We start from the raw sequence: 19,320 nt of genomic DNA, 5'->3' as shown, positions 1-19,320 counted from the left end.
TGTGACATCAAGTGGACAGTCAGTCCCAGGCCTCAAGTCATTGCCTTGTATATTATTCTTGGAGTCTCAACTCTAGCCCTGTGGGGCCACCATACACAGGAGGTGGTCAGAGGACTTCAGCAGGAACGACAGAAGCCAAGGCCTATGAATACCAACTCAGATCTGATGGCTTATTCAGCAGGACCAGAGAGAAGGCCCTGGCTAGGCTGATGTGGGGTGGGAGGGGCCAGAGTGGAACAGGGGGGCCTGTCATTCCAACTACAGATTGTGGCTATGTTTCCAAGACATGGGCACAGAAAAGCACAGGACATTAGGTCTATTGGTTGTGGGGAAGGGGAACAAGGGTTCTCAAATTGAGGTCCCAGCCCAGGTATGCTGAAAAGGAGACAGTGGCAAAAAGAGTCCGGTATCTGAAAATCACCTCATCCAGAAAACAGCGTTGGCTGGAAAGAGTCCAGGGTCTGGTAGCTGTTAACCCAGAGCCTCCACCTAGAAGAGTGAAGGGGACAGGCAGTTCAGGACATGTGAAGCTTGGATAAGGCAGGAGGCTGAGGTGAGAAAGGGGAGGGCTGCCCAGTCAAGGTCAAGACCACATCTCCCAGCAGAAGATGGGGGCTGGGCTCAAGGACCAGGGCAACTTGTCAGTGACCACAGGGGAGGCTCTGGTGCATTTTGGGAAAAGGAGAAGCCAGATTGATAAAGGAAGCTGCTGGCCACAAGGAGGTGGAGATGGGGAGGTTCCTCCCTCCCTCAGTCTTCTGAAGGAGTCTGGCCTGCGGATATGGTCACTTTTCCTGATCTTTCTTGGTCCTGAGCACTCCCTGAGCTCCTCACAGGGCCTCCTCTCCTTCTGGATGGCTCTGCTTCTCTCATCCCCTGGAGGGAATCAGGCCATGGCTTGGATCCTGCTGTTGCTGCTGCCACTAGCATCCCTGCAGGCTGGTGAGTGGTGGGGACCTCACTAGCAGGGACTCTGCCTTAACCACAGGAGGAACCAACGGGACTGGGGAGAGTGGGCTACCACGTGCAAAAGTGTCTGCTAGGGAGGAAGCCAGTCCTGTTTGTCCCTCAGAGGGCATCCTACCCACCCACCCCCTACCATCCAGAGGGACAGTCCTGTCTGTGGATGAAGGTGCAGGAAGGTCTGGATTGTCCACTCTGCCCCTGCGGTGACTTCAGATTCTCCCCATCCACCCCAGGTAACCAAGCAGGAGCCAACAGAAAATATGACTATGGTGTTGAACAACCACCATACCTGTCTGGTGTCCTGGGCGGTTCCATCGACATCCCCTTCTCCTTCTACTTCCCCGGGAAGTTGGCAAAGAATCCCCAGATGAGGATCTCCTGGAGATGGAAGCACTTCCATGGGAAATTTTTCTACAGCAGCACCCCGTCTTTCATACACAAGCACTTCGAGAACCGGGTCACCCTGAACTGGACACAGGGTCAGACGTCTGGAGTCCTCAGAATCCTGAACCTGCTAGAGGAGGACAAGACCTCGTACTTCTGCCGAGTCTCTCTAAACACACTGAAAGAAGGAAGGCAGCAGTGGCAGTCGATAGAGGGGACCACACTCACCATCGCCCACGGTGAGCCGCCCTTGCTGTGGCTTTGATGCCCCTGATTTCCTCAGGCTTAGATGTCATCTGGGCTGTATATTCTGACCTTATTTCAGACTCCTCTCCCCTAGCTCTTCCCTTCCTGTGACTCTGCCAATATTTTCTTTTCTCTTCCTTGCAGTCACCCCCCAGCAGCAGCTGCCTCTTCTGACCTTGCCCTGTACTCTCCCCACACCATTCCCCAGGCTCAGCACCTGCCTCACTTCCCAGTTAAACCCATTCTTGCTCCAAACTGGCACTGCCACCTGCCCATTCCCTTCCTTGTCCCATGACATCGGGTGGATTTGACTTCTCCAGGATGGAGCTGTCTCACTTGGAATCCTATGTCAGGGCTTCATTTAGCCTCCAGAGTCAACACTGTATATTGTATCTCCCTGCAGCTCCATGCTCAGCCCAGACAGGGTAGGTGTCTAATGGATGATCGTGGGGCCCTCCAATCCCCTTGTAAAGTATTACCTATCACCTGCGTACCCCATCTCCCCACTTCTATCCCTCTAGCTCTCCTGGTAGGAGCTACCTCTACCTGTACCAGTCTCCTCTCCGTCCTTCCTAGCCCATCCCCACTTCTATACAAGCCCTCATCCTCTGTAGTGATGATGTCCCCTTCTCACCATGATCTGGCTTCTCTGTTCCTCTGGGCACTATTGCTGGCTCTTCTGTGGCAGCAGTAACTGCAGCTTCCACACATGTGAGTGCATGGAGGCCCAGCCTGGTCACTGTGTGAACATTGCCACAGCTATGATTCACCGTGGCCCTACAATAGCTGTGGGCACTCTATGGGCTCTTGAGTGTATTAAAACAAACCTGTGAAAGACACAGTACTGTCCTACTCATGTGCAGTGTGTAGAGAAGCCATATAGTAGAGATAGGAAGTGAAACAGTGGCTGCCAGGGGCTCAGAGAGGAGAGAAGAGGAAGTTGTTTTAGGAGTCTTGAGTTTACAATTACGTAAATGTTCTAGAACTTAACCTTAGTGATGGTTGTAGAACTAAATGAAAATACCCAGTGCCACTGCACTGTGGACGTGCATAGGGTTAGCATGGGATAGTTTGTTACTTATGCTTTTATTTTCTTGTATTTAGCGTGGGGGGCTGAAAGAGTGTTAGCACACATAGTGTGTCTGTACACGTGGGGAGAGTTATTGTGTGCATATGTTCGCTTGTGTGGGTGCGTGCAGGTGTGTGGAGGCCGGAGGTCAACCTTGTGTGCCTCTCCTCGGGTGCTGTCTGTCTTGGTTTTTTAGACAGTGTCTCCCGCCGGCTCGGAGCTTGCCTCTTCAGCTAGGCTGGCTGGCCAGCAAGCCCTGGGGATCTGCCGGTTTCACCTTCCCTAACACGGAGATTACAAGAGCATGCCAAGGCCCACATCTTTATGTGGCTCCTCCTGCCCGCTCAGCAAGCATTTCACTGACTGAGCCATCTCTCCAGCTCCCTAATGTTACATATATCTACAGCACCAAAAGTAACTTTTTATCCTGTAACTCAGTTATCCCTGTTTATAAAGGATGAGCTGAGGGTCTGAGGACAAACCTACAAGGATGAGGGTCAGCCTTGCTCATCTGGATGCTCAGCCGTCAGTATTTCCCTGTCACTGTGTGAGCTTCTGAAAGCTGCTCTCCACCCCATTTCTACCCAAACAAGATAGGGCACTGCTGCCTCATCACTTTGGCAGGTCCACTGATTTCTCGTCTCTTCCCAGGCATCGGCACCACCATGCAGAGTTCCACCAATGTGACCTTTGCAGTCCCCACAGCTGGCCTTGATGATACTGAGGGCCAGAGGAACCAAGAGCCTTCACTTCTGAATCTGGGAGCCACAGCTGGGGCGGTAGTGGGTACAGCTGTGCTCATAATCCCAGTTTGTGCACTGATGATCTTCCTCAGGTGGAAGAAAAGGTAAGTGGTCCAGGACAGGCCCCCCCCACCCCAGCTGCCTATTGGGAGTTTTCCCAGCACCATCAACATAGGAACTATGAATGGGCTAGGTAAAAATGCAGATCCTGGGGCCAGGGAGATGACTCTGTGGGCAAACTGCTTGCCCTGCAAGCATGAGGATCTGAGTTCAGATCTCTAGCACCCACATAAAAGCTGGGTGTGGGGTGTGCACCTGTAATCCTAGCCTTGGGAGGATCACTGGGTCTTGTTGGCCAACTAGTATAGCCTAGTTGATAAGCCTCAGGCCAGTGACAAACCCTGCCTTGAAAAACAAGGTGGATAGCTCCTAAGACATAACTCCTGAGGTTGCCCTTTGGCCTCCACATACACATGAATACACACATGTGCACATACATGCACATATATAATTGCCCACACATACACATATACACACAAAAAATTACAAAATTAAAGAGGACACAAATAAGTGGAAGAATATCTCATTTTGTGGACTGGAAGAACTGATACGTTAAGTCCTTACAACTCAGAACAATCTAAACATTCAATGCCATTCTTTTAAAATATTTTATTTATTATTTTTATTTTATGTATGAGCATATTGCCTACATGTATGTGAGTGCACCCATGTTGTGCAATGTCACGGAGGTCAGAAGAGGGCTTTGGATTCCCCCAGAACTGGAGTTAAGGACAGTTCATAGCCGCCATGTGGGTGCTGGGAATCGAACCCGGATCCTCTGCAAGAGCAGTCAATGCTCTTAACCCCTGCGCCATCTCTCCAGCCTCTCAATGCCATTCTTATTATATCCAGTGGCATTTTCATAAAAAATAAATAAACCATCTTCTAAAATTCACAAGGATTCTGAGTATGGAGGACTTTGATTTCAGAACATACTAAGAACTATGGTAATAAAACAGCGGGGCATCAATACCAAGGCAGATGGAGCAACAGAATGGCATAGAAAGACCAGAAGCAAAGCTTAGCGTGCATGGTCCCATGGTCTCCAGGAAGGGTACCACCCAGTAGGACCAGCTGAGGTGGAATAGACCCAGGCAGCAGAAGTCTGACTGGATGAAACTGGAATATGTGGGGATGAAAGAGCCAGCGCTGAGGAGCTGGAGAAGCAGTTCCTATGCGGGGGGGGGGGAGTGCAGCGGAGGGAAAGCAGATGTGGGGTGAGAGGGAGCTCAAGGGGAAGGAAGGAAGCAAAGGAGACTGGAAGTGATGGGGACTGTAGCAATGGACACAGCAAAGCTATTCTGGGGACAAAGGACAGGTGCACAGGCTTGATTGAGGTTTCTGCTCATTCCAGGCCCTTCCTGTAATGTTGTCTGAACATAGAGCACAGCTGAGAGGCGGGATGCAGGATCAGCATGGAGGTCACACTGACATACTGTGTCTTCTGCAGGCCAGCAGACTAACGCTGAAAGCCCAGCCAGGTGAGTGCCTGTCCTCGTAAGGGGCAGGGTGGGAGCACAGATACTGGTTTGGAAAGTTGTGATAAGATTATGCAAGGGGCTGGAGAGAATGCTCAGATGGTAAAGTGCCTGCTATATTAGCTGGAGGACCTGTGTTTGATCCTGAGAACCCACATTAAAAACTTGGATGTGGCCAGGTGTAGTGGTATAAACCGTTAAGTCCAGCACTTGGGAGGCAGGAAAAGATGGATGATCTCTTTGAGTTCCAGGTCAACCAGGGCTACATCATGAGACCCTATCCCAAAACAAAAACAAAACAGAAACTTGGGTGCAGTAGCACATGCTTGTAATCCTAGGGACGGCAAGGCAGAAACAGGTGGATCCCCGGGACTTGCTGGCCAGCCCCTTTAACCTCATTAGCCAACTCCAGGCCAATGAAAGACCCTGTTTCAAAAAAGATGGATCGTGACCAGAGAGATAACACCTGATTTGTCTTCTGGCCTCTATACACATGCCCATATATGTTTGTACATGTGCATCTGCGCACATGCAGACTCACAGGCATATACACAAAATCATGAAAAGCATCATTCATAGCCAATCTGTCACCTCATACTAACCCAGTCCTCATCCCCCATGACCTCCCCCTAACCAGGCTCTGTGACCTCTGCAGGTTCCAGCCCCTCAGAATGATAACAGCACTTAGACTTATTTTCCTACACAACTGTTTTTTCCCCATGGCAGGGACAGTGGAGAACAGGGTAGACCCTTCATATTTACCATCTGACACTAGCACCTTCCCTAGAACAACCCACACCACAGGCCCCATAGACCGTGACCTAGCAGATAACCTCATTGATGAAGCCTCCTGTCCATCTGCCCACCCTTCCTGTCACACCATCTACCTCAGTACTCCTTGACTTTTTCCTCCTAGGACAACATACAGCCCCCAAATGGAGCCCCACTATAAGTAGTTCAAACATGGACCTGCAGGAGGAAAGGGGAGGCTGGAGAAGATGGTGGAAGGCAGAGGCCTGTGGTGTGGGTGGGACACGAAAGCTGTGGCTCCTGCTGTACAATGGACGCTGCACTGTTGCCATCTAACCTCTTTTGTTTCTCCTCCAGGCTGATGGCATCGTCTACACCTCCCTTGCCCTCTCCAGTCTAAACTTACCAGAAGCACCTCCTGCCCCCATTCATGGGAACCTCAGAAAGAGACTCTACCCTCTGTCCTAAAGGCCTAATGAATGCGATGGAGCACAATCTCAGGGTCACCTAGACTTCTGGTAGGAAGCCTCCCAGCTTCCAAGATACCCAAGGCCAGAGGCAGAAACTCAGAAATTCGCAAATTTGAAACTCACAGAAACTGCCAGTTCCCTCTTCACCTTTCTGTTGCTCAAGAATATAATAATGCCCACAGAATTTGCCTGCATGGATCTAAGGAGAACACTGGCATCACCTGCAACTTCTCTCTCTCACAAAAAATGAACTTTGACAAACAACTCACATCTATCACCTCTCTTCTAGTAATTAAAAAAAAAAAAATTGCCAGGCATGGTAGCACACGCCTTTAATCCCAGCCTTTGGGAGGCAGAGGCAGGTGGATCTCTGTGAGTTTGAGGCCAGCCTGGTCTCCATAGCGAATCCAGGACAGCTGGGGCTACAGGGAGACCCTGTCTCAAAAAGACCAAAAAAAAAAAAAATGGGGGACTGGAGAGATGGCTCAGTAGTCAATAGTGCTGACTGCTCTTGCAGAGGCCCTAGTTTCTTTTCCCAGCACCCACATGGTGGCTGACAACCATCTGTAACTCCAGTTCCAAGGGATCCGAAGCCCTCTTCTGACCTCCGCAGGCTTTGCACGACACGGGTGCACTTACACACACGTAGGTAATACACTCAAACGTACAAAATAAAAATATAAATTAAAAAAAATTGGGGGGTCCTTTTTGAGACAGGGTCTCCCTGTAGCCCCAGCTGTCCTGGAACTCACTATGTAGACCAGGCTGGCCTTGAACTCATAGAGATCCGCCTGCCTCTGCCTCCCGAGTGCTGGGATAAAAGGCATGTGCCACCAGCACAGCCGTTAAAGGCTCAGGCCCACAACCAAAATAATATGTTTTTTTTTTAACTTCAAGGGTTTTTTGTTGTTTTGTTTTGAGACAGATTCTTGTGTAATCCATATTGGCCTTGAACATTATACGTAGCAGAAGATGACCTTGAACTCCTGGTCCTCCTGTCTCTACCTACCACTTGCTGAGATTACAAGCATGCACCACCATACCTGGTTTACTCTACCACTATTTTTTACTGATGACCCAGGCCAGAGAACATACATACCAAACACTCGTAGCCAGGCTAGAAATCCAAAGTCTGCTTCACAATCTAACCATAATGTCCCCTTGACAGAGCAAAGAGACCCAGCTCTCCCTAACAGTATTTGACTAAGGGGTTAAGCCCTGTTGAATGTTGCTCAGAATGCTGCTCCCATGACAAATCTTTACTGCTGGCCCCTTTGATGTTTTTCCCTTTTGAATGGATACTGTCCTGGAAAGTCAGGTGACCATTTGACTGACAGCTGTCAGGTCCTTTCCCTGTGCCCACCTTCCTTGAGTAGGGAACTGATGAACAGTCGCTCCTTTTGATGACTGGACAGACTGTCATCACAGCACCTGCTTGAGTGCACTCTTCAGGGACGTTCTAAGAAAACTCCACCCCGGTGGCAGAGGTCACTGTGACCATGGCTACTGCTGGGTTCAGTGACTCTAGAGAACAGGTACTGATCAGTGATTATTTTTATTTTATGTGTACGTATGAGTGTATTGCCTGAATGTATGTAAGTATACCCGTGTTATGCATTGCCCATGGAGATCAGAAGAGGGCGTCAGATTCCCCTGGAACTGGAGGCATGGACAGTTGTTAGCTGCCATGTAGGTTCTAGAAATCAAACCTGGGCCCTCTGCAAGAGCAGCCAGTGCTCTTAACCACTGAGCCATCTCTCCAGCCCCCGATCTGTGATTCTTACCGCTTGTGTTTGTCTAGCTCCCTTCTCAGGTGTAGTAACCTGTGGTTAATCACTGAAACACAGGAGGCATCTTTTGCTGGAGGAGAACACAGGTAGCTCACTGGACTGTTTTAAGCTACAAGACAGCTTCAGTCCAAGGTGCCATTTATACAGCAAAGCTTGTGCAGTACCGATACCTCCTTGCTCAGCTGCATGACCTCCCAAATCAGTGATTTTCAAACAACTAAAAGCAGTAAAGTTAGAGTATTTGCCTGGTATTGCCTCAGCTTTCCTCCCCCTCTCCTTTCTTTGTGCATTATGCATTCTTTGGAATTTCCGGCAATTGTGTATCTGGTATCTGGTTGCATCCTGCAGAACCAGGACGGAGATCTGGGTTAGAGAAGGAAAACTCGGCCAGCCAGATGGCTGAACGGGTAAAGGTACTTGCCACGAAGCTTGACAATCTGGGTTTGATTCCTTGGACCCACATATCCTCTGACCTCCTTGTATATGCGGGCATGCGCATGCATGTGCACACACAGCACAATAAGTATTATACAAATTTAAAACAAGAGAGATTAAGTAAAACCACTTAGCACTCATTTGGAGATATTTGCAGGTTCCCTGGCCCAGTGTTGAACTAGAACAAGATTACCCTTGTGGTTGAAGAAAAGTACGTGAGAAGGGGGTGAGCTGATAAACAATGGCTGAGCCAGTCATACCACCTTAAAGCAAGCCAGGTGCTTAGGCCTGCAAGCATAAACACCACTCTAAACTGTAAGAACACAGAAAGGAGGCTCAGCGTAAATACATCATGCATGTGGGCCTCTGCCCGTTCCATGTGGCATGAACCAGTAAGGGTCTGCAGTCAGTGATGGACATCACAGGACATGGGACAGACTCCATGGCAAGGCAGTGAGAGAGAGGCACATGGTCAGTCAAGGTCAGAACCACATCTCCCAGCAGAAGACGGGGGCTACGCCCCAGGACAGGGCCATCTTGTCAGGGGCCATAACGGAGGCTCTTCTGCAACACAAGCAAGGAAGTTGGAACAAAGGAAGTTGCTGGTCACAGGATGTCCCACCCTCTCTCAGTCCTCTAAAGGAGCATGGCCCAGGGGAATCCAGGCCTCTCCTCTGGATCCTTTCCCAGCTCCTGAGCACCTCCACAGGGCCTCCTCTCCTTCTGGATGGCTCTGCTTCTCTCATCCCCTGGAGGGAATCAGGCCATGGCTTGGATCCTGCTGTTGCTGCTGTCACCAGCATCCCTGCAGGCTGGTGAGTGGTGGGGACCTCACTAGCAGAGACTCTGCCTTAACCACAGGAGGAACCAACGGGGCTGGGGAGAGTGGGCTACCACGTGCACAAGTGTCTGCTAGGGAGGCAGCCAGTTGTCTTAGCCACAGCAAAGGGCTGGTCTCTCAGAGTGAGTCTAACCCAACCCTTCACTCTCTTCCCCCTCTATCAGCTCCACAGAGAATCCTGTCAGCTGTCTCACACCTGCCTGGGGATGAGAGTTCAGGAAGGTCTGAGATTACACTCTGTCCTCTGCAGTAGCTTTGAATTGTCCCCATCCATCCTCAGGATACAACAAAGAAAGCAACTTAGGGGTCATCCAAACACTATACCTCTTTGGAGTCAAGGGCAACTCCATCGGGATCGCCTTTGTTTTCTCCTTCCCCCTGGGAGTTGACAGATAATCCCCAGATGAGGATATTATAGAGAGGGAAGAACTTCCATGGGAAGTTTTCCCTTAATACCACCCAACTTTTCATGTATGAGGCCTTCAAAAATCAGCTCATCTTAGACTGAATACAGGGTCAAATATCCGGTGCCTGAGCCTGCAGGAGGTGGACCAGACCACGTTCTCCTGCCCAGTTCATCTGAACACACAGAGAGAAGTCACGCAGGACTGGCAGTCGATTAAGGGGACACAACTAACCATCATCCATGGTGAGCCACCGCAGCTGGTTTTGATGCTCCTGGCTTCCTGGTCCCCTAGATGTCACCCAAGACTTCCCACCCCCAGCCTTGATTCACGCTCCTCTGTCTTGGCTCTGCCCCCGTCCAGGCTTTTGCTAACATTATCTTTTCGCTGTAATCATTCCCCAAACTTTAGCTGCATCCTCTGGCCTTGTCTCTCACTCTCCCCTCACATCCAACCTCACCCAACTCCTCAGGCCTCCACACTCCCTAGTCTTCCCGTTCTTGCTCCAAACTGGCACTGCACCCCTGTCCCACCCTTGTCCCTGACATCCTGGTGGATTTGACTTCTCAGGATGTGTCTGACTTCCCTTGGTCATATGTCAGGGCCTCAGTTAGTCCCCAGGATATGATGCCTTATGTTCCATCTCCCTAAATGAGACAAGATCATACAGTAGGTGCCCAATGGTTGGCTTCATACCCTCTGGTCCCTTCATACAGCACACCTTTCACCCAGGTTCCCCATCTCCTCACTTCCCTCATCTCCCCAGAACACACCCCTTAGCCCTCGCTGCCCCAATCTCCCCTTTCCACTTCCCGTTTCCTTCTGCTTCCTCCTTCCCTGGCAGTAGCCAAGAGCATGCAAGCCCCAGCTTCCGGTGATGTCCTCATTCTCCACCGTGATCTGGCTGCTCTGTCCTCTGCACAGTGCTGTCCCTCTGAGGCAGCCATAACTGCTTTTCCCATGCACAGGGTGCACATAGGCCAAGCCCAGTCACTGTGTAGGCATTGCCTCAGCCACTCCTCTTCCTGGCCCTACAGGAGTCACGGGCGCTCCCTGTGCCTCACAGTTGACCACAGCATTGTTCTAGACTCTTGACTGTACTAAACCAAGCCCGTGAAGGAACACTCCCGGCACACTGTACTCACACGCAGGGTCTGGAGCAGCACATTCATAGGGATGGAAAATCAAATGCAGCTGCCAGGGCCTTAGAGAGAGGAAGAAGGGGGGTTGTTTCATGAGTCCAAGTTTACACTTAGAAAAATGTTCTAGAACTTGACAGTAGTGATGGTTGTACACAAATGAGTGTACCCAGTGCCACTGCGCTGTACACTTGTATATGGGTAACACGATACATTTTATGCTCCATATATTTCTATTTTTGTTTAAATGTAGCCAGGTGGGTGGGTGTAAGGGTGTGTGTGCGTGTGTGTGTGTGTGTGTGTGTGTGTATGTGTGTGTATACATCTGTGTAGAAGTCACAGGCCAACCTGAAATGGTCCTTTTAACTGTCCACCTTATTTTTTGAGACAGGGTCTCTGACTAACCTGGAGCTTACCAAGTAGGCTAGGCTAGCTGACCAGTGAACCCCAGGGATCTTCCTGTCTCTACCTCCCCAGTGCTGGGATTGAAAGAGTCCATCACTGCACCTGGCATTTTTTAAGGATGGTAGGGAGCAAACCGAGGTCCTTATAGAAAGCTGAACCTGTGTTACATATGTTTACAACAACAGCAAAACCCTTTTATTCCCGTGACTTAGCTCTATTTGTAAGTGGTGAGATGAAGAGCTGAGGACGCGTCACCCGATGGCTAGAGGGTCTGCATTCAACTTATGCTCTGGATTCTGAGCATTCATTTGTTCCCTCTCCCTGTATGAGCTTCTGAGAGCTGTTCTCCATTCCAATCCATCTGAGCCAGACAAGTTGAGACACTTTCACCCCATCCTTTCCCTCCTCCAAGGAGGATCTGCTGACTTCTCATCTCTCCCCAGTCACCAGCACCACCATGCAGAGCTTTGCCAATGTCACCTCTGCAGTCACCACAGCTGGCCTCGAGGACACAGAGGGCAAGAGGAATTGAGTGGCTTCACTTCTGAATCTAGGAGCCACAATCAGGGTGATAGCAGCCACAGCTGTGCTCATAACCCCAACTTGTAGATTGATGATCTTCCTCAAGTAGAAAAAAAGGCAAGTGGTCTAGGACGGCCCCTACCCCCGAGTTACCCCACTGGCATCAGCATCAGAATCATTGTGAGTGCTGGGGAAAACCGCAAATCCTTAGAGAGGCTTGCAGTGTATGCCTGTAATCCCAGCCACTAAAGAGGCTGCGGTTGAGGAGGATCACAAGTTGGAGGCCAGCCTGCACTCTGCAGAGAGCCTGTGTCAGAAGAGGGAGATGGGCTGGTGGCATAGTTCAGTGAGGCAGTGGTGGCAGGTTCATAGAGCACCTGCGCTTATGGCTAGGCCCCTCAGTTCAATTCCCTATGGTAAGTTTCAAGAAAAAAGATTCATCCTCCCTTCAAACACACTGGGGAGGAGGCCGAGGCCTGTTTGGGGGAATTTGTGCTTTAACAATTTTATTTATTTGTTTGTTTTATGTAAATGAGTGTATTTCCTGCATGCATGTAAGTGTACCTGTGTCATGCAAAGCTTACAGAGGCCAGAAGAGGGTGTTTGAGTCCCTGTAACTGGAGTTACGGACAGTTAGCCACCGTGTAGGTGCTGGGAATCAAACCCAGGTCCTCTGCAAGAGCAGCCAGTGCTATTAGCCACTGAACCATCTCTCCAGCCCCCAGGAATCTGTGCTTTCAACAGACTCTTCAGTAGATCCTGTGTCTGATCAAGTTTGAGAGCAGTCCGTCTCTGATCATACAATCTGATCATTTGCCAGCCTGTCTTTTCTATATTCTATATTGATGATGATCTTTTATGACGCAGGGGATGGAACCCAGGACCTTGCATAAAGTAGGAAAACACTGTAATACTGAGCAACCTTCCCAGCCTCTTCTGCGGCTCAGTAGTCATTTATTATCAATCCTTACGTTTGTGTCAAGGAGAGGGAGGGGAGTGCTTACTGGAAAAAGTAAAGAGAGAGAAAATGGGCAGCTGAACTCTGAAATACTGAACCAGTACCACTTTCCAGACCTCAGCCTGAAATTACAGAATGAAAATTAAATAAAGGGCTGCCGAAATGGCTAGTGGTACTTTCACAGGCTGGATAATGTGTTCCATCCCCCATCCCGTAAGGTGGCAGGAGAGAATCGACTCCCAAGAGTTGTCCTCTGACCTCCACACTTGATGGACACATATGGACATTCTCTTTCTCAAACAAACAAACATATGACTGGAAAGAAAAGTAGATAAAGCATTCCTGCTTTTCAAGGAATTTAAGGGAAGTGAGCAGGTGCTTAAGGGTTAATGTCTGGTTTAGAAAGAGCTGTGGCTGGGCGTGGCACATACCTTTAATCCCAGCACTCTGGGAGGCAGAGGCAAGCAGATCTCTGTGAGTTCAAAGCCAGGCTGGGCCTACAGAGAGACCCTGTCTTGAAAAGACCAAAAAAAAGGAAAGAGCTGTGTTCATCCTGAACAAGGTCTGAGGAGAGACAGGAATTCAGGGATGACTTCACCCAGGAAGGGAAACCTGCAAAAAAAATTTGAGTAGGACAGACAACCATTTGAGTTGAGGGTGTGCTATAAAAAGGAAATCAAGCTTACAGCTTCATCTCTAATAACATTATAAATTAGAAGAAAATACTTAGGGGAAAAAAACTGCATTTAAGATGTGAAAGAACTGTATGCCAAAAACTAAGTGTAAAACATTGCGGACAGAAATTAAAGAGATGGCTCAGTTGGTAAAGTGTCAGGACTTGAGTTTGACCCCCAGAACCCACAGAAAAAGCTGGGTGTGGTGGCATGTGCTCATAATCCCAGCACTGGGGAGGCAGAGCCGGGAGGACCCCTGGGGCTTGCTGACCAGCTAACCTAGCCTGTTTCATGAGTACCAGGCCAGTGAAATGCCCAGTTTCTAAAAACAAGGTAGACAGCTTCTGAGGAATGACACCCAATGTCGTCTTCCGACCCCACACCCATACACACACACACACACACACACACACAATTGCTTTCTTAATTGAAAACACAAAGAAGTGGAAGGATAGCTCATGTCTGTAAAATGGAAGTGTCAATACAGAAGAATTCCTACAACCTACAATAATCTAAACATTTAATGCAATTCCTATCCAAATCCCAATAGATTGTTTTCAGAAAATGATTTGTCTTCTAAAATTCACAAGGACTCTAAAAAATTAAAAATCCAAAGTGCCAAGTATGAAGGACTCATACTGCCTGATTTTAGAATATATTAAAAGCTACATTAATGATGGCTCAGTGGTTAAGAGCACTGGCTACTCTTGCAGAGGACCCAGGTACAGTTCCCAGCACCACATGGTGGCTAACAACTGTCCATGAATCCAGTTCCAGTGCATCTGCCGCCCTCTTCTGGTCTCTCTGGGCATTGCACACATGGGTGCACTTACATACATGCAGACAAAACACTCATACACATAAAATAAACATAAATTATTTTTTTAAAATCTAAACTAATAAAAATAATATGGACTAGGTTCTGAATAGACAGACTGGAAATGAAACTTTGAATATATAGTCACATGGTCTTCATGAAGGTGAGAAGGCTCAGTGTGTAAAGGCACTTGCTGCCAAGTCTGATGATGTGAGTTTGATCCTCGGAACCCACACAGTGGAAAGAACCAACTCTTACAAATTGCATCCGGCCTCCACACGTGCACAGTGGTACATGTCCCTCAAAATAAATAAATGTATGAAGAAGGGTGCCAAGACCACTCAATGTGGAAAGAGGAAGAGGAGCAGCTGAGAGCTGGGAGGGGAGGGGGCACACTGGCAGCAGAAGTCAACCGGGATTCAAAGCACAATGCTGAAATCGTGGGGTGAAAACAGCCAGCCCTCAGAGGACAGCTGGAGTGACAGTTTCTATGGGGGCAAAAAGGTAGGGGGGAGTGCAGAGGAGGGAAAGCAGATGTGGAGGCGTAGGGGAGCTCAAGGAAGGGGAAGGAAGCAAAGGCAGAGAGGGCATGAAGGGGGCAGTGGACCCAGGAGAGCTTTTCTTTAGGTTTTCTGTGGGAACAAGACAGCTGGGCTGATCTCAGGCTTGGGCTGATTCCAGGCCCTATCCCGGCTGGCTGGGGCAGAGCCTTGCTGTCCCTGCTCAGCGTGGATGCCTTGGTGGCACCCTAGTTCTTGTCTCATGGGCCAGCAGACTGAGGCAGAAACTCTAGCCAGGTGAGTTCCTCTCCTGCAAAGGAGGCAGGGTGGGGTAGGAGCACTGTTCTGTGAAGTTTGTTGTAAGAACCATGCAAGGGAGCTGAGGGGATGGATCCGTGGGTAGAGTGCTTGTTGCACAAGTATGAGAATCTTTGTTTGATCCCCAGAACCCATGTTAAAAGCCAGGTGTGCAGGTGTGCACTTGTAATCCCAGCACTGGGATGGGGTCGGGGAGGAGATCCAGGTGGCTCCTTGGGGCCATCGATCCAGCTGCTCTAGCCTAGTTAGCGAGCTCCAGACCAATGAGAGACCACCTCAAAAAACAAGGTGGGCAGCCTGAAGTTGTTAATGGTCTCCACGTGCATGTGCACACATGTGAGTGCTTAGTAATACAGATATGTAGCCTCACAAAACACACATGTACACACAAACCAAAAAAGACTCCTTTCCCAGCTGATCTGCCACCTCATACTCACCCCAGTCTTCCTCCAGACCTGGCTTGGTGACCTCTGCAGGTTACACCCCTCCCACATAATGAAAACTCAGACTTTCTGACTATCCTACACACGGGTCTTCTGCTTGACAATGGCATCCTAGAGCAGGGTAGACCCTTCCTATTTCTCCTGTGAACCATCTAACACCAGAAGCTTACCTAGAATAACGCACACTACAGGCCCTGTGGGCTCTGACCCAGCAGATGGAACCTCCTGCCCATCAGTCACTCCTTCCCATCACAGCACCTCAGCACCTCTTGATTTTTCCCCTAGGACAATATACAGACCCCAAATGGAACCCCAAGGAAAGTAGCTCAGACACTGGCCTGCAGGAAGGAAGGGAAGGCTGGAGACAGTGGTGGCAGGATGGAGGGCTGTGGTGTGGAGAGGACACAGGCTGTCGGCTACTGCTTGATGGCAGCTCCAGCCCCACCACTGTCACCTAACCTCCTCTTTTGTTTCTCCCCTAGGATGACAACTTCGTCTACACCTCCATTCTCTTCTCCAACTCAGGAGCACTTCGCTGGTCCCTGTCCATGGGAGGCCCCAGAGGAAATGCTATACTCTGTCCTAAAAATGTGATGACTAGGACGAAGTGACTGTCTTGAGTCACTTACACATTTGGGTTTTTTTGTTGGTTTGTTTTTGTGTTTTGGTTTTTTTTTTTTTTTTTTTTTTTTTTGGCTTTTTGAAACAGGCTCTCCCTGTAGCCCCAGCTGTCCTGGAACTCACTGTAACTACGTAGACCAGGCTGGCCTTGAACTCAGAGATCCTGCCTGCCTCTGCCTCCCAAGTGCTAGGATTAAAGGCATACACCACCACGCCCAGCTTTGTTTTCACTTTTAAAATTTTTATTTTATTTATTTATTTTTAACTTTTTTTATCTTTTTGAAATTTTCCACAAAAATTTTATTTGATATCTTATTCCCTTATAAAAACACATGACATCAGTATTGCAAATATACTTTTTCTTGGAAAGATTTCTACCTACTTCTCTACTTTACCTCATGATTAATTTCCTATCCTAACACAAACAGAAAACTACTTTTCTTCCTCCTCCTTTTAAAGGGCAACAGCCAAAGGGGATATCTTAATGGAATGTGCCAATTAATCTTTGCCAGGAAAGCAGTAACTTCCTACTGCTTGGACTTAGAAAGCAATTGGAGTTCCTTTTGCCCTGACCAAAAAGTCATTAAACCTTGAACTTGGACGCAATTTTTCTATAATTTGAGATTCCTCTCCCTGAGTCTCATTTTAACACACAAACTCTACTTTAAAATAACCAGTGTTGGGGGACCCTGCTGCTAAGGTTGTAGTCCTCCATGTCCGGATAGCTCTAAGGGGCTCGGAACTATATGGAAGGACTCTCTTTCTCAGCAGGGGGCCTCCTGCTCTCTGCCTGACTTACCTGGAAAGTGCCACCAAGCACAGATGCCTGACCTTATTTGGAATATGACCTTTGGCATAGTTACCTGCAATAAAACTACCCCCAGGTTTTTTCTATATGATAATCAGGCATTGCCTGGTAGTCGGATGATAGGAGCCCACTACCACATGTAAATAAAGCATACTATGGGCACCTATCAGCTGAGGCTTTGGCTGCTGCCTCCACACTGTATTTTCCCTAGTTCTCCCACTGAATAAACGGAGCTGTTTCACTGAATCTGGAGCTGTATCACTGAATCTGCCTCAGTGCTCACTGGCCATCCTGACCCCGTTCGTCGCTTCTGCTCCCTTTGTCCTCATGGATCAGTGGCCAACAGCCCTCGAGGGGTGGGAGAGACCCACAAACTAGTAAAATGCTTAAAGCACTCAAGAATTGCTTGGGAAATGATTAAGGGATTATGAAGTTAATTTACTATTTTAATAACTACTTTCTATAAAGGAATAAAAAATAAAAATTATATGAGGAGTGACCTAATGCTAAGAAGAGGATGAATTCTGACAGTTGAACTCTTGTTTCAAGATCAATTCTATAAATACTTAAAATATTAAGAATGCAATTTACACAGTAAAAATGATTTGATTTGTTTTCAGTATGAAAGTATTTTTAATTTCTTTACTGCAGGTACAATGGCATCCACGTCATTGATTGCTAAGATTTCAAGTAGTTCATTAGTAAAAGCCTGAAATGCTGGGAAAAACTCCTCATGTTCTTCCAATTTGTTGATAATGCTTTGGAGGTCTTCAGGTCCTAGTACGTGCTTAACCTGCTCATTCACACCCTCATTAATCATCTTTCACAGTTTTCTAACTGTACTTACCACCACACACAAGGAGGATGATCTACCAAGAGTTCTTGGCGGTTTCTCACAGCATTGTTCATTTCTCCAAGCCTAGTATACACTTCATGCATTCTGGGATAGACTCCACTTAAAGAAGGCACACCAAATAGTCTTCGGAAGTGAGAAACAATAGCTTGCAAAGTTTGAAAGTTTGCTGTGTTGCTGTCATTATTTTCAACTTCCTCCAACATGGTATCTACCATAAATAACAGATCTTCAACTCTGACACCTTCATTTTCATCCTGCTTCTTCAAATCATGCCAAGGTATGAATTCTGCAGACAGTATTGTCAAGGACTTATACAGACCCATTAAGGATGTCAGTTCATCTGCCCACATTTCTATTATTGGAACAAGATGTTCAAATCCACACTCTTGAACAATGTCTTTATCAAAGTTTTGGGTTCCTCCTCTGCTCTGTTTATAAATTATTACTGGAGCTCTTGGATTGTGAATAATTGAATTGATGCTGCACAGCACCTGAAAATATCTCTGGTCCATTAGAGCCTTCTGATGATTTTCTTTGGTTGACTCATCTTTTTGGAGTTTCAGCTTTTCACTTAAAAGTGCATCAATCTTGGATTTTGACTCCTGGAGTTGATTTTGTAATGACATTAGGAGGCCTTTATAACGTGCTGAGGCATCCATATTTCTGTAGTCTTTTTCTTCTTCTGACTGACTTTCATCTTCCTTATATTGCCTTTGTGTGTGGATTCATAGTAATCAATTAGGCAAAGCAACTCTTTATCCAAGCCTGTATGAGGAACCCTTTTGCAGAGATAGGCGGACACTCTGTTCTGAGTAACAACACGCTCTTCTTCCTCTTTCGTTAGTCTGTAGATATCCTTTTGCAAACATGCAATGGTCTCTTCTTGCTCTATTCGTTCTTTCTTGTAATGCTGGCATTTCGTCTGTAATATTTTATGCTCCTTTTGGAGGTCTTTTATTTTATTCTCTTGCTGGCAAACCCTATTTAGGAACTCGTCTTCCAATACACCAATTTTGGCTTTCACGCTTTCCATAATTTCTTCCAAGTCATTAGCTCGTTTTTCCTGGTGCAATGCTGGGTTTTGCTCTAGCTGAAGTTCATTTCTTTAATATCGGTTCTTTTGACTAGGCACAAAGGTTTTAAGCCATGTGCCATCAGCAACACGTTTGTGCTTTCCCATGCTGCTTCTTCCCGCTGGTTTTCAATCATGAGTCTCTGATAACTGACTGTGGATCCCAGGGTTTAATTAGCAGCTGCTGGAGACGTTGCTTCTTTTGTAGGATCAGCAGTAGAAATTGGCAATAAAAAATTCTGAGTTGCCTCAGTCATAGTGCACGCCTCTTGAAGTTTATTCCTGGTCATTCAAGTTGATTTCAGTGAAAGGATCACCCACTGAGGCTCATGTCTGAAACTGGATCTTCATCCTGGAGCCCAACCCCCGCCACTCCAGGTAGGTCGGTGCTCCGGTTCCGCCTCCTTTAACACCAGGTCACAACCGGGATTAGCAGTCCAGGCTGGGGGTGGGAGTGGCAGACGACAGATGGGGAGCACTAAACCGCCAGCGCCAGACCACTCACCTCAGCCACGGCCAGCCACCGGCAGCGCCAGACCCGGCTCCCGCCC

At 48.0% G+C, this 19,320-nt stretch overlaps 1 protein-coding gene and 1 pseudogene across 2 annotated transcripts; one reads left to right on the top strand and one right to left on the bottom strand.

Annotated features, from left to right (window-relative positions):
• Positions 1 to 816: 816 nt before the first annotated feature.
• On the top strand, positions 817 to 6,499 carry LOC103733527 (paired immunoglobulin-like type 2 receptor beta). Of its 2 annotated transcripts, none has more exons than XR_607232.3 (5): positions 817 to 942; positions 1,200 to 1,589; positions 3,317 to 3,512; positions 4,823 to 4,949; positions 6,054 to 6,499. XR_607232.3 is itself a non-coding variant. In XM_008832377.3 (5 exons), exons 1-4 carry the CDS (start codon positions 855 to 857, stop codon positions 4,929 to 4,931), a joined length of 687 nt encoding a protein of 228 aa, XP_008830599.2. In that variant the 5' UTR covers positions 817 to 854; the 3' UTR covers positions 4,932 to 4,949; positions 6,054 to 6,499. The 2 variants fall into 2 exon arrangements, 1 of the variants encoding a protein (XP_008830599.2); XM_008832377.3 differs by having other exon boundaries at positions 4,919 to 4,949.
• A 10,958-nt stretch (positions 6,500 to 17,457) lies between these two features.
• On the bottom strand, positions 17,458 to 18,906 carry LOC103733557 (annotated as a pseudogene).
• Between the last annotated feature and the right edge of the window lie 414 nt (positions 18,907 to 19,320).

Source organism: Nannospalax galili, unplaced genomic scaffold (genome assembly GCF_000622305.1).
Source record: "Nannospalax galili isolate Female #2095 unplaced genomic scaffold, S.galili_v1.0 scaffold675, whole genome shotgun sequence".
In the NCBI taxonomy this organism is placed as follows: Eukaryota; Metazoa; Chordata; class Mammalia; order Rodentia; family Spalacidae; genus Nannospalax; species Nannospalax galili.
This window is presented reverse-complemented; position numbering and strand designations above follow the sequence as displayed.

What these genes read in the sequence shown, in the direction of transcription:
- LOC103733527 (XM_008832377.3), top strand. Translation starts at nt 855, where the DNA reads ATGGCTCTGCTTCTCTCATCCCCTGGAGGGAATCAGGCCATGGCTTGG. An exon ending in ACTAGCATCCCTGCAGGCTG is followed by an intron (nt 943 to 1,199) that starts GTGAGTGGTGGG and finishes CATCCACCCCAG; the next exon opens with GTAACCAAGCAGGAGCCAAC. An exon ending in CACACTCACCATCGCCCACG is followed by an intron (nt 1,590 to 3,316) that starts GTGAGCCGCCCT and finishes GTCTCTTCCCAG; the next exon opens with GCATCGGCACCACCATGCAG.